This window comes from Clarias gariepinus, chromosome 6 (assembly GCF_024256425.1).
Source record: "Clarias gariepinus isolate MV-2021 ecotype Netherlands chromosome 6, CGAR_prim_01v2, whole genome shotgun sequence".
NCBI classification, from domain to species: domain Eukaryota; kingdom Metazoa; phylum Chordata; class Actinopteri; order Siluriformes; family Clariidae; genus Clarias; species Clarias gariepinus.
The window spans coordinates 30073980-30086540 of record NC_071105.1 but is presented as its reverse complement, the minus strand read 5'-3'; the positions used below and the strand labels follow the sequence as shown (position 1 = coordinate 30086540).

At 36.0% G+C, this 12561-nt stretch overlaps 1 protein-coding gene across 1 annotated transcript; it reads left to right on the top strand.

Moving 5' to 3' along the window:
• The first annotated feature begins 226 nt into the window (after positions 1–226).
• Positions 227–9984, top strand: aamp (angio-associated, migratory cell protein). Its single transcript, XM_053497756.1, has 11 exons — positions 227–648; positions 870–1004; positions 2411–2530; positions 2620–2759; positions 4845–4989; positions 6554–6637; positions 7057–7172; positions 7655–7749; positions 7885–7975; positions 8618–8772; positions 9264–9984. Exons 1-11 carry the CDS (start codon positions 552–554, stop codon positions 9337–9339), a joined length of 1254 nt encoding a protein of 417 aa, XP_053353731.1. The 5' UTR covers positions 227–551; the 3' UTR covers positions 9340–9984.
• Positions 9985–12561: the final 2577 nt, after the last annotated feature.

Genomic DNA, 12561 nt, shown 5'->3' with positions numbered 1-12561 from the left:
TTCTGTGACATTGCCGGATGTTCCAAATAGTGGAATTTTGTCGTAGGAAGTTCCCTTCACCAACTTTCGCTGCACACGGAGCAGGGAGTATAGAGCACCAAGAAGTACACTTCGGAATGGAACGTTGCTGATGAATAAAATGAAAAGGAAATGAGGAGGGCGGGGGATCAAGACCAGAAGGTGGCAGTAAATGCAATATAGTGGATGCCAAACGCCGGTAATCACCAAGAAGAAAAATAATAATTTACTCCGATTCAGTAGGTGGCAGTATGCACCTAAGCACGTTGGTTTTTGATTGAAGAAGAAGAAACTAACTCAGCTGACACGTGAATTAAAGCACCCGATTTTTGACTTAAATTATTTTTTGACGAGTTTTATCGTGATTTGTTTATCACATTCGGTCAAATAAGGAAACGTTGTTTTAATTTTCAGCTTTCCGATTTAATTTCATATCAGCTGCTTCCTGGTTCGTTAGTGTTGTAGTAAGTCAGAGGCGCGAGACGCACACTAGCTGAGGTCAGTTGAGTTGAGTTTTGAAACGCGCGCAGGCCATGGAGACTCCCGTGGAGGAAGACACCGTGCAGCTTCATGGAGACGAGGAAATCATCGAAGTTATTGACCTGAACGACACAGAACACGCAGCCACAGGTTGGTGTACTTCACTAGCTGTATGTATTGACAAGTGTATCGGGTCAGATCACTCTTCTGACATTAGAGAGGGTTTTAATCATCAAAGTAGCTGAATAAATATATAAGTTATTACTTTAGTGTACTTTAGTGTACAGTTTACTTTTCTCCATGTAACGTTTTATTGAGTTTGTGTGTGTGTGTGTGTGTGTGTGTGTGTGTGTGTGTGTGTGTGTGTTTAGATGATCTTGCTGAGGAATTGGAAGATGTGGATTTCAACGAAGCTGAAGGAGCTGCAGATGATGAAGGCTGGGAGACTGAGGATGAGATGGACGCAGAGCAGGATGACAGCGAGCTCACTTTCACAAAACACACCGGTGACAACACCTTTATTCAGCAACTTACATCATTTTTATATTATATTACATTATAGTACATTCTTTTTAGCATTAAATCAGCTGGTTTATACACATAGAATCATAATTTCACTACATGTATGATGATTATTGGGTAAATATCCCAATTTAATGTTACAATTCTTGCCACCTGCCAGTGTGTAAATAGAATAGAGTGCACTATGTGCAAGATCACAGAGGAGCAGCAACATTTCACCACCTCAAATGTACATATATATCACTCACTCACTCATTGTCTATACCACTTTACATGTAAACTCAATGCAAACAGAGGCGGGAATCAAACCCTCACCCTGGAGATGCAAGGTGACAGCGCTAACCACTACAGCACCGTGCCGCACACAAATATGTATATATACATTAAACAAATTATCTTGATAATCGATTGTATGGTATGGTGTGTATGTGACGAATGAATCGCCACACAAAAGAATTGCAATGTGTAACGGAATCTTTTTCCCCCATGTCTATTATCTAATCAGTCAGTCATGTGGCTGCCACAAAATAAATAAAAAGAAAAAAACAAGAACCCAAGTTGAGGTCAAGAACTTTGATCATGTCATCACTGTTGTGCTAATCCTGAGATATTCACACGGAACAGTTTTAAGAGTTTGCACAAAATGGTGACACATGGGGAAAATGTGGAAACACCTTGTAAGTGATGACAATTACCAGGCAGGTTTGAGCTGCTAGGAAGGATAAAGGAACTCACTCATTACAACTGCAGTGAGATGAAGGCCGTCTCATTATGCACAAAACATTGATCTTCAGCAGACAACCACACTGGTTCAGCCAAGGACAGAAATTTGGGGCTACAAAGGACAAAGCCTTGTCCAAAATGGAAATTTTGTATTATTTCATAAAAGATCTGAAAAAAAAAAAAAACACACTGGAGAAAAAAAACATCTTGGACCAAGTCTACATATCCTTTTCAGGAGGGTACTACGAACAAGAAGGGTGTTTTCTAACAAAAAGCCATGGAATGGCCAACCATGTTTACCAACAGGATTTTGTCAGAATATGTTTGGTGGAACCCCTTGACAGGGAATTTTATTCGTAAGCTCATTTAAAGGCTTGTAGCGATTTGTTCTGTACTAAACATTATTAAATAATAATAGAAACAGAAATGTTTTGTAGATATGCTTTTGTTAAAAGGTTCTCTTATTTGGCTTTATAATGTCCATATGCATTTGTAAATTTTTAATAACATTGGTTTCATACAGTTTGACCCTGGTCTCTAGCTAACCTTACTTAAGATGCATCGGTTAAATAAAATGTCTTCATATATTTTACCTAGCTATTAGTATTAACAGGCACTTGGGTGTATTAATGTCATAAATATTTACTGTATAATTTCTATGGTTTAGGTTCTGTTTTCTGCGTCAGTTTGGACCTAGTAACAAACAACCTGGCCATCACAGGTGGTGAGGACGACAAAGCTTATGTATGGAACGTTCTCAATGGAGAGGTGGTGTTTGAGTGTACAGGTGGGATTTGCCTACGCATCAACTTTGCCAATACTCATATATATATAATCCACATTTTTTAACTTGAGTGTTGATGTGGTTTTTTTTAGGTCATAAGGACTCTGTTACATGTGCAGCATTTAGCCATGACTCAAAGCTGGTGGCATCCGGGGACATGAGTGGTCTGATTAAAGTGTGGAAAGTTGAAGCCAAAGAGGAAATCTGGTCTTTTGAAGTCGGCGATCTAGAGGTATGTACATTGAAGCTGGTGAGTCAATAGTGAATATAGTGAATTGCAAGACAAAAGATTGAGGAAAGTACTGTTAAATGTGTGTATTCTTTACATTAATTGAATAACTGGCTCAAGACATATATATTAATATGTAGTAAATGTAAGTAATTTATCTCACTTCACTTTATAAGGGTAATTTAACTTATTCCAAACAACGAAACATAAAGGTAATTTCTTTCTTATTAGGCACAATACAGGGTGATTTTTGTGTAAATTGTACAATGTTTTATGTGCATTTTTAGAAAAATAGGACTTAATGGTGCTTCGGGTTTCTACCTCAAAGCGGGTACCATACCTGCAGACAGGTATAAATAACATTAAATATCCTGTTACAATGGCACCATTCAGTGGGGTGGGATATATTAGGCAGCAAGTAACACCAAGTTTTCAACGGGTAGCAGGAACAATAAGCAAAAGATATGCACTTGTGTGACTTTGGGACAATCTATGATGTCTAAAAACCCTAAAAGGCATACTGTAATCTTTACTATCATTACTATAAAGCTTGACATATTATTAGTATTACTTATAAATTAAGGAATGTACATATATTTTAATTAATAATGCATTAATATTCCATATACTATTGGTCCGCATAATAATCTTTTTAGGAATGACAGGATCCATCTTGTAAATAAATCAAATAATATTTATTTACGAACTACTACTGAAAAATTTCAGTTTTATTTATTTTCCATTATTATTTCATATCCATTATTGTTTCAAAATATATTCAGTTATTTATTATTTAATTAAAGGAAAGTTTTCACAGGAGCAACAGCAGGTATCCGAGATGCTTACGACCTTATGATCTATTTCTAAATTTCCTTAGGCTATGTGATTTTAAATGAAAGGTAATTATGAACAGTAATTATAGTAAGTATTATAGTGGTGTGGGACTACTGATTGGAAAGTACCAGGTTCAAACCCTAGCACCACCACAGTTGCCACTGTTGGAGCCTTGAAGCAAGGCCCTTAACCATCAACTGCTCAGATGTATAATGAAATAAAATGGTTGAAGACCTTGTCGCATGGAGGCCTGTATGGTCTGCTTGGGATGCCTGTGGAGAGAGTTCCGTTTAATTATGAAGATGGTTTTGGACTCGGCTGATGCAGAACAACTGTTCTCTGATGACTGGTGACAGCAGTCGCTCAATAGTTCAAGCCTAAGATTCCTACGAACAGTTTTGTACCTGAGCCTCCAATAATCAACTTACCCTAATAAATTACCTTAAACATCTTTCCTGTTACACTGAACTTTCAGTCTCCTAACACTCATTATGACTGCAAATGAATCCCTGATATCTGATATCACCTAGATGAGGATGGGTTTCTGTTAAAGTTGGTTTCTCTCAAGGATTATTTTAATTGCCATCTCAGGGTGATTTCCTTGCCGCCATCTTAGCTTATCACAGGCAATCTGATCATTTTGACTTATACAGTATGTATTTCCTCACACACAATTTCAGAATTTTCTTTTTAATAAAGCTGCTTTGCGACAATGACCATTGTTAAAATCACTATATAAATAAAACTCTTGATAAGGTCGTCTGTCAAACATCGTAAATGTAAACATTGTATCATGCACTATAATGTTAGTTGTGAGGTTTAAAATATTGTTTTATCCCCTTTAAATATTCTTTCAATAATCAATTTGTTATTTACTCTCAGAGTAAAGTTATTGATAGCTGAGCACGCTCAGTCTCAGGTGATGCTTCAAATCATAAGTGATGTACTATGGCTTTAGCTCCCTTTATTTTCATGTCAGCATCTGATGAAAGTGTAGCTGGTATGGCCAGATTGGTTTATGTAAGACATCTTTGTTCTTTTCCTTTTTGGGGCAGATTGGGTTAAACGGTTAAAGTGGGAGCTTAATTTTTTCACCCATATTTCTGCAACTAGGGATTTGAGTAGTCTCAGAACAAACATCAAGCATGCCAGCTATTCATATTAGCGTACATAAGAGTTGTTGTTGTTTTTGTTTTTTTTAACAACCTGGGCCAATTTGATACATGTTATTGCTCTTCACTGTGTTTTTATTAGTGGCTGCAGTGGCACCCCTGTGCTCCAGTGTTGCTTGCAGGTACTGCCGATGGAAATATGTGGATGTGGAAGATACCAAGTGGAGAATGTAAGACCTTCCAGGGACCTAACTGTCAGGCAACAAGTGGAAAAATCCTTCCTGATGGTGAGAGACAATTCCTAATGATAAAATGTAAATACTGTACATTTAACTTATATAAAATGTATTCATTTAAATTCATCTTTTTTATTATACCAGTATAGGGGTTATTAATTATAACAAAACAAACTGCATCAGGCTATATCTCTGGTTTGAGAAAATAGGTTAAGTTGATAAGTAGATAACGTAAGTTAAGTTGATAAAAGTAGACAAAAGACAAAGTGAAGTGAATAGACAACCTATTAAAGACCAGGTTAATAACAGCCTTCAGCTCATTTGTATTGTTGGAGTGGGTGTTTCTAATCTTCTCTTGACAATGCTTTGCAGATTCCGATTTAGAATTATTTGATTTTGAATTCTTTAAAAAAAAAAAAAAAAACGCCTTGAAATATTTCACTGTATAGGTAATGAATCTAAAATGTTTAAAAGAGTGTATTAAATTATGCCTGATTGAATAATATTTTACACAATAATTACGATAACATAATAATAATATTAATTAATAATAATAATAATAATAATATAAAGATAACAATATGCATTACACATATATACTGTTTCTAAGATGTTTCCAAAGACTGCCCTGACCAGTTTGTTTTTGTTTATTGTTTTCACTTTTATAACATCACCATATTGCTTTTTTTCAACACGTTTACCATCAGATATGATAGGAACATTATTATTATTTCTATTAGTTTATAATTTACTCTAAACATTGGGTCCATGTTAGCTAAATAAGGTAGAGCAAAGGATGTGAGCCTTTGGGTTAGCCGTCTGGGAAACCATAAAGACAGTCCTGGCTGATGCACACAGTTGGAACTGCAGTCACTCAGGACTGGAATTTCCTACAGTCTACCTGAGCCTCCAATAACGAACTGGACTTCAAATTAACTTGGACATCAACTGTTGTACTTAACTTCCTAACACACAGTATTATTGCAGATCAATCCCTGCTATCTGTTATTACTCAACCAAGGATGAGGGAACCCATCCTTATCTGGGATTGAGCTGAGTCTGGTTCTTCTTAAGGTTTCTTCCTACTGCCATCTCAGAAAGTTTTTCCTTCCCACCATCACTTTTTTCTCCCCACTAATCATTTTGATTCATACACATTTTCCTTTAATTGTGTAAAGCTGCTTTGCGACAATGACAATTGTTAAAAGTGCTATACAAATTAAATTAAATTGACATGAAATTAGGTGACCTCCAGGTACTCCAGTGTCCTCCGCCAGATATGCAGATTAGGCTAATTGGCGTTCCCAAATTGACTGTAGTGTGTAAATAAGTGGGTATGTGTGTGTGCCCTGCGATGGATTGGCACCCTGTCCGGGGTGTACCCCACCTTGTGCCCTAAGTCTCCTGGGATAGGCTCCAGGTTCCCGCGACCCTGAATACAGGATAAAACGAAATAGATAATGCGTGAGGGAGTGACATGAAATTAATCTGGGAATATATATTAAGAATGCATGTATTTAGTTTTATATTAAACATATTTACAAGTGGTAAAATAAGTTTTACTCTGTGTATGTGGCACTTTTTATTGTTTATCTCTATTTTTACATGCACAAAGGAAAAAGAGCAATGGTTGGTTATGAGGACGGGAGCCTGCGTCTATGGGACCTTAAGCAGGGCAATACAATCCATGTCATTAAAGGTAAATGTCAATAGGTGAATTTTTTTGGTATCTATCTATCTATTTATCTATCTATCTATCTATCTATCTATCTATCTATCTATAATATATATATACTATATAAGACATCTGTTGAAACGCCTTAGTGGTCAACATATTTTAATCATGATTGTATCTATTTACTTTATCTTGGTTTTTTAGTTTTGGTGTCAATCAAAGCTGATTATGGTTTGGTTGTTGTTGTTGTAGGCTGTGGAAATTTTCCATTTCCAAATGTGCTTTACTGAAACATTTACATTTTCAATAATGTATATAAAGACTAGATAAAATTAGGTTTATAACAAGTGTTTTATAAGTGCTTCGAATAGGCCAATAGGTGTTTAAAGTGAACTTCCCCTTTAGGTATTTGGGTATTACTTATGAATATAAGGATTTTTCAGGACATGATGGCCACCAGGGGCCACTGACATCGATGGAGTGCAACAAGGATGGAACCCTGGTTCTCTCAGGATCAACAGATGGACAGGCTAAACTCATTAACACATCCACAGGCAAGGTGAGGACATCTGGAGTATACAGAGTCAAGCCTTTACATTTAATTTTATCCCCTTGTCAGATATGCAGAGCAATGTTGGGCATTATTTTTGTAGTCATAATGAAGATTCTGCATGTAATTATAAAATTCAGTTCAGTGAAATTTTATTGTATGCCACTTTAACCTATAGGAGATTATTATAGGGTGGCTTCACTGTAATTAGGATATAGATAAAAAAATGTATCCATTGTAATAAAATGGATAATACAGTGTACCCTAAAAGATACAAAATACACATAATGCACTTTAAATTTTAAATTAAGTGTAATTGATTATATATTAATCCTTACATGGTTGAAAACTTGCATTGTGTACAAGTAAGGCAGGCAATCCAAATGTAATTGAAGATTAAGGATTATCTTTGATGTTCCAGCAGTGCTTCTCTAGCAGGTGCTGGAATTTGAACTTGCCTCAACGTAATGAATATGATGATTTTGGTTTAGGTACTGGGTTCATTCTCCATTGAGAACAGCGAAGAGAAAAACATGATGGAAGAAGAGGAGTCCATCTCAGTGGAGTCTGTAGGATTTTGTAATGTGTAAGTTTTGCTTCTTTGTTTTTTTTTTTTTGTTGTTCCTTTGTGTTTGTTCATTTATTGTTGTTGCTGTTATTATTATTATTATCCTAAAGTTGATTAGTTTTGATAAAGTGGTAACTTGTTATGGTATTTCAGGCTACCTCTGATTGCTGTGGCATATCTAGATGGAACTTTGGCCATATATGACTTGACGACGCAGAGCCTTAGACACAAGTGTAAACATGAGGTAAGTACAAATTAATTACTATGGTGTCAGTCATTGCAGTGTATGCATATTGTGGGTACATGCAATTCTACAAACACCAATCACCCACATCACTAAAATCCGTGAGAAATGAAGTGAATAACATTGATTATCTTGGTACAATTGCAACTAACAAGGGTTGGGATATTTTCAATTATTTACCTAAAATTTGTTGTGTACCATGGACACATGGTATTCCCAGCGGTATTCCCTTATGACACTGGTCTCTGCAGAAATGAACAGGAATGGTTTGAGGAACATGACAAAGGGTTTTGGGTATTGGCTGGCATCCTGATTTATCAGGTCTTGAACCAATCAAGAAATAAACAAAGTGAGAACAAGCAAGTCTGATCCATGGAGGCCCCACTTCACATCTTGCATGACTAGTATTGTATAATAAAGTTTTATTACTAAATTCTTGGTGACAGGTAATCTCAATACATCTTTACAGGTCTTGTGCAGTACATGATTTGACAGGTCAGAGCTGTTTTGGCAGCAATTGGGAGCTCTACAAAATATTAGGCAGATGGTTTTAATGTTACAGATGAATGGTATGTAATAAATTATTGTTTTCTGATAATAAATGAATGTAATCCCACTTGTACAAATCTCTCTTGTACTTAGGTTGGAATCGTACATGTACAGTGGGAGCAGGACTCGGCAGTCGTGGCTACTTGTAATCTGGGTGGAGTTGTGACACTGTGGGATGCTCGCTCAGGAAAAATCGTAGCTGAATATCGTGGTCACACAGCAGAGATTCTGGACTTCACACTCAACCGGTAATTGTGCATGTTTCTAGTTGTTGGGAAGAAAGCGGCAACTATGCCATGAACACAGAAACGGGGCAGTGAATATTCGGACAAAATTTATTTTGTCTGTTTTTTTTCAGGATGTTAATATCGGGGATTGTGTAATTTGTGAACCCCCTGGCATATGGCTTTCAGTACAGAACACGCACTTCTGGCTTAAATGAGAATTCACAGAATGTTAAACAGATATAAAAACTGTCTATTGTGCATATACAAAGATGCTGCATTGTGTAGTGCTCCTAGTACACTTGTACACATTCTGCAGTACCTTACTTATTTCAGCTTTGATAAGGTTGAATGACATGCTTTCTAGAGTAAATACCCAGGAAAACAATGTTTTGGGTAAGATGGTAAATTTTACTGAATGAAAGGTTTTTCTTTCTAAAGAAAGTATATGTTAAATGTAGTAAATATACTGTTGCCAGCATTCAACCACTGTACCTTTCAAATTTCTTCTCCAGAGATGCTTCAATGGCTGTGACAGCAGGTGGGGACCACAAAGCCAAAGTCTTCTGTCTTCAGAGGCCTGATCGATAGAACAAGAGTGACTTTCTCCATGGAGTAAAACAACCAGTTAGACTGTTTTTACATCCACAGAAAGTGGTTTTGTCCTCTAACTATGAATGCTGAATTCAGCATTCCTGTTTCTCATGTTTGAGAGTTTTTACACAATTAAAATTGTAATTTGGTGATTACAGTTAAAACCATATATTGGTTGTTGGGCTGTCTGGTTTTAGAAGACATTCTTGGCCCTTTTTTTTTGTGGATAAGCCATTCAGAATTGCTTTATTTGTGTAATCTGTAATGTTTATTGGCATTGCATTTTAATTAAAGATTAATAAGATTTTCCAGTCTGGCATGACGAAGCAAAAATAATCATCAGAAGCTTGTTCACCTCTGAATTCTTTTTGTCTTTTTAAGGCAACCCAGTTTGTCTTGTTATTGTTTTCATGTAGTTTTCACTTAAACTTAAAATATAACTAAAAATAAAGCAAAACTACTCCAAGTGTTTCTTATTTTTTAGAAATAACGCAGACAAATTTTACATTTTCTTGTTGCTCTGTACTGCAAAGAACAAATGCATCTACTTGAACTTCTAATAGATGACTCAAGCAGTCGGAAAAAAAATATTAAGGGTAAACGTTTTCATAAATTCTTAAATAAAAAGTATTTTCATGTTAAGCTAAAAGTCTCTTTGAGAATTTTTTATTGAACACACTTTTTAATAACGTGTTCTCCATATCAGATTAAAGAATAAAGGAAGTTAGTATGTTATGCCATACTGTGTCCACAGCAATGCTTCAGATGGGAAACATAAGAATTCTTTCATGTTGTCATAATAGAAAATGGACCTAATAAACATTTTGTACTAATAAGATAGCTGCAAACATGCAACCTGTAATTTATCCCATATTTCTTTCCTTTTTGTTTCTCCTTTAGTGCTGCAATGATAATGTAATTCTTGTGAGACATAATTCAACAAACTACTCTTCTAAATACTACAGTTTTTAATTACTGCAATAATTAAAAAGTTTCAAACAACTAGGACTGTAAAGAATCCTGAAGAGGTCTCATTTTGCAGAGGTATGACAGTCATTCAGGGAATAGCTGCTTTAATTTCTGTGAGCCACCAGATGTCGCTATGCCTGTTAAAATCAACACTTTCAACTCGCAATCATTTTTGACACAAATTTGAAGAAAACTTCAGTGCTTCACAGGGTTTCATTCGCTTACCACTGTCTTCCAAGGAACATGTCCAAATGGACCAAGGCCAGCCTGTCTGGTCTAATCCCAAAGAAAAACACAATAGAAATGTAACACCCAGTGGATCACAGCGTGTCATGGTAGTTACCAGACAAAATGTTCAATGTTGTTGACGTGGGCCTTTAAACTCCACCGAGCACCCCATGGGGTGTACCAGATGAACAAGCCTGGTTGATGAAGGCCCTCCATCACAACCTACAGCACCCAAAAGATCTGCTGCTAACATCTCGATCCCAGACACCACATTATACACCAAGGGGCCAGAGCCACTCTGGTTGCACTAGGGAGAGATAAAAACCTAGGTAGTTTTAACATCAGTGCTTTTAATATTATGGCCAATTGGTTTATGCACTCATCAGCCACTTCATTAGGTATACTTCACTTGTACTGGGTTGGTCCCCCTTTTGCCTTCAAAATCTCTAATTCTTTGTGGCATAGATTCAACAAGATGCTGGACATGATATTTACAGATTATTGATATGATGGCATCTTGCAGTTGCTGCAGATTAGTCAGCTGCTCATCCATGAAGTAAATCTCCCATTCTGCAACATTCAGAGTTGTTTGAAATTATTGCCATGAAATCAGTTCGAGATGATTTTAGCTTTGTAACATGGATTGTTATCCTGTGCCAAGAAGATTTAAGGATTCAAGGAGCTTTATTGTCATACCAGCACACTTCCATGTTCTGGTACGAAATTAGGACCCAGGTCCCGTTTAAGCCACAGAGATAGCATAGTAATATAAATATGAGGGTGTAAATATGTATATACGTAATATAAATAAGAGCAGTCAGAGATATATTATGCAGGAAATTAGACATAAACTATACATAGTGTATTGCAGATTTTCAGAGGCTGTATTGCACACATTGTACAAAATAATTGTATAAAATACCTCCAACACCATTACTTCAATTTTAATTCAATTTAGTTATATAAAGTTTTTAACAATTGTCATTGTCGCAAAGCAGCTTTACACAACCAAAAGAAACCACCATAAGCCTAAACTGTTAATAAAAGGCAAGATGGATCCATGTTTATGCCACATTCTGGCTCTACAATATGTATACCACAGCAGAAACTGAGACTCATTAGACCACATAAATGTTTTTCCAATTTTCTATTGTCCAATTTTTGTGAACCTGTGCGAAGTGTAGCCTTAGTCTTATGTTCTTAGCTAACAGGGGCGGCAACTGGTGTGGTCTTCTGCTTTGTAGCCCATCTGCTTCAAGATTCAATATTTTGTAGGTTCAGATATGCTCTTCAGCATATTGGTTGTAATGAGATATTGTTACTATTGCCTTTCTACCAGCTCAAACCAGTCTTGTCATTCCCCTGGAAATCACTGGATAGTTTTCCTTTTTAGTCATTCTCTGTGAACCCCAGAGATGTTTGTGAATGAAAATTCCAGTAGATCAGTAGTTTTGGAAAAAAATTCAGACAAGCTAATCTGGCATCACCAACAACGCCATGTTCAAAGTCACTTAAATCACCTTTCTTCTCGACACTGATGCTTCTTTTTTAACTTTAGATTGTCTTGCATGTGTGTGTAAAATGACAGCCTGGATTTTCTTTTATGTCTCTGTCCACATTTTGGTTCTGTGTAATCTGTTCTTAAAGCACTTGTTAAAATAAGTTTTTTAACAAATATAGAAGTAAAGCTTAGAATTAGCTTAGGCTCATAGAAGAAGTCTCTAACACAAAATATTATATTTACATAAATTTGACTTTTATGTCATTTTTTTTAGTAAATACTAAGATAATATTCATTTTATTGCTAAAATAAAAACATTTCAAATCTCAATCTCACATGGATCAGTTGACATTGACCTCCAGTATGCCTACAGTAAATATAAATTGATATTAGTGTAGTAAATGCCTCTCAGAGTTATTGGATTTGTCCATTTGATTGTGCTTGGAGGCTCATTTGATTAATAATAAAATTTAAATTGACTGACATTCATACCCACATCTATCGTTGACCTACTGTATTTT

What these genes read in the sequence shown, in the direction of transcription:
- aamp (XM_053497756.1), top strand. Translation starts at nt 552, where the DNA reads ATGGAGACTCCCGTGGAGGAAGACACCGTGCAGCTTCATGGAGACGAG. An exon ending in CACTTTCACAAAACACACCG is followed by an intron (nt 1,005 to 2,410) that starts GTGACAACACCT and finishes TCTATGGTTTAG; the next exon opens with GTTCTGTTTTCTGCGTCAGT. An exon ending in GGTGGTGTTTGAGTGTACAG is followed by an intron (nt 2,531 to 2,619) that starts GTGGGATTTGCC and finishes GGTTTTTTTTAG; the next exon opens with GTCATAAGGACTCTGTTACA.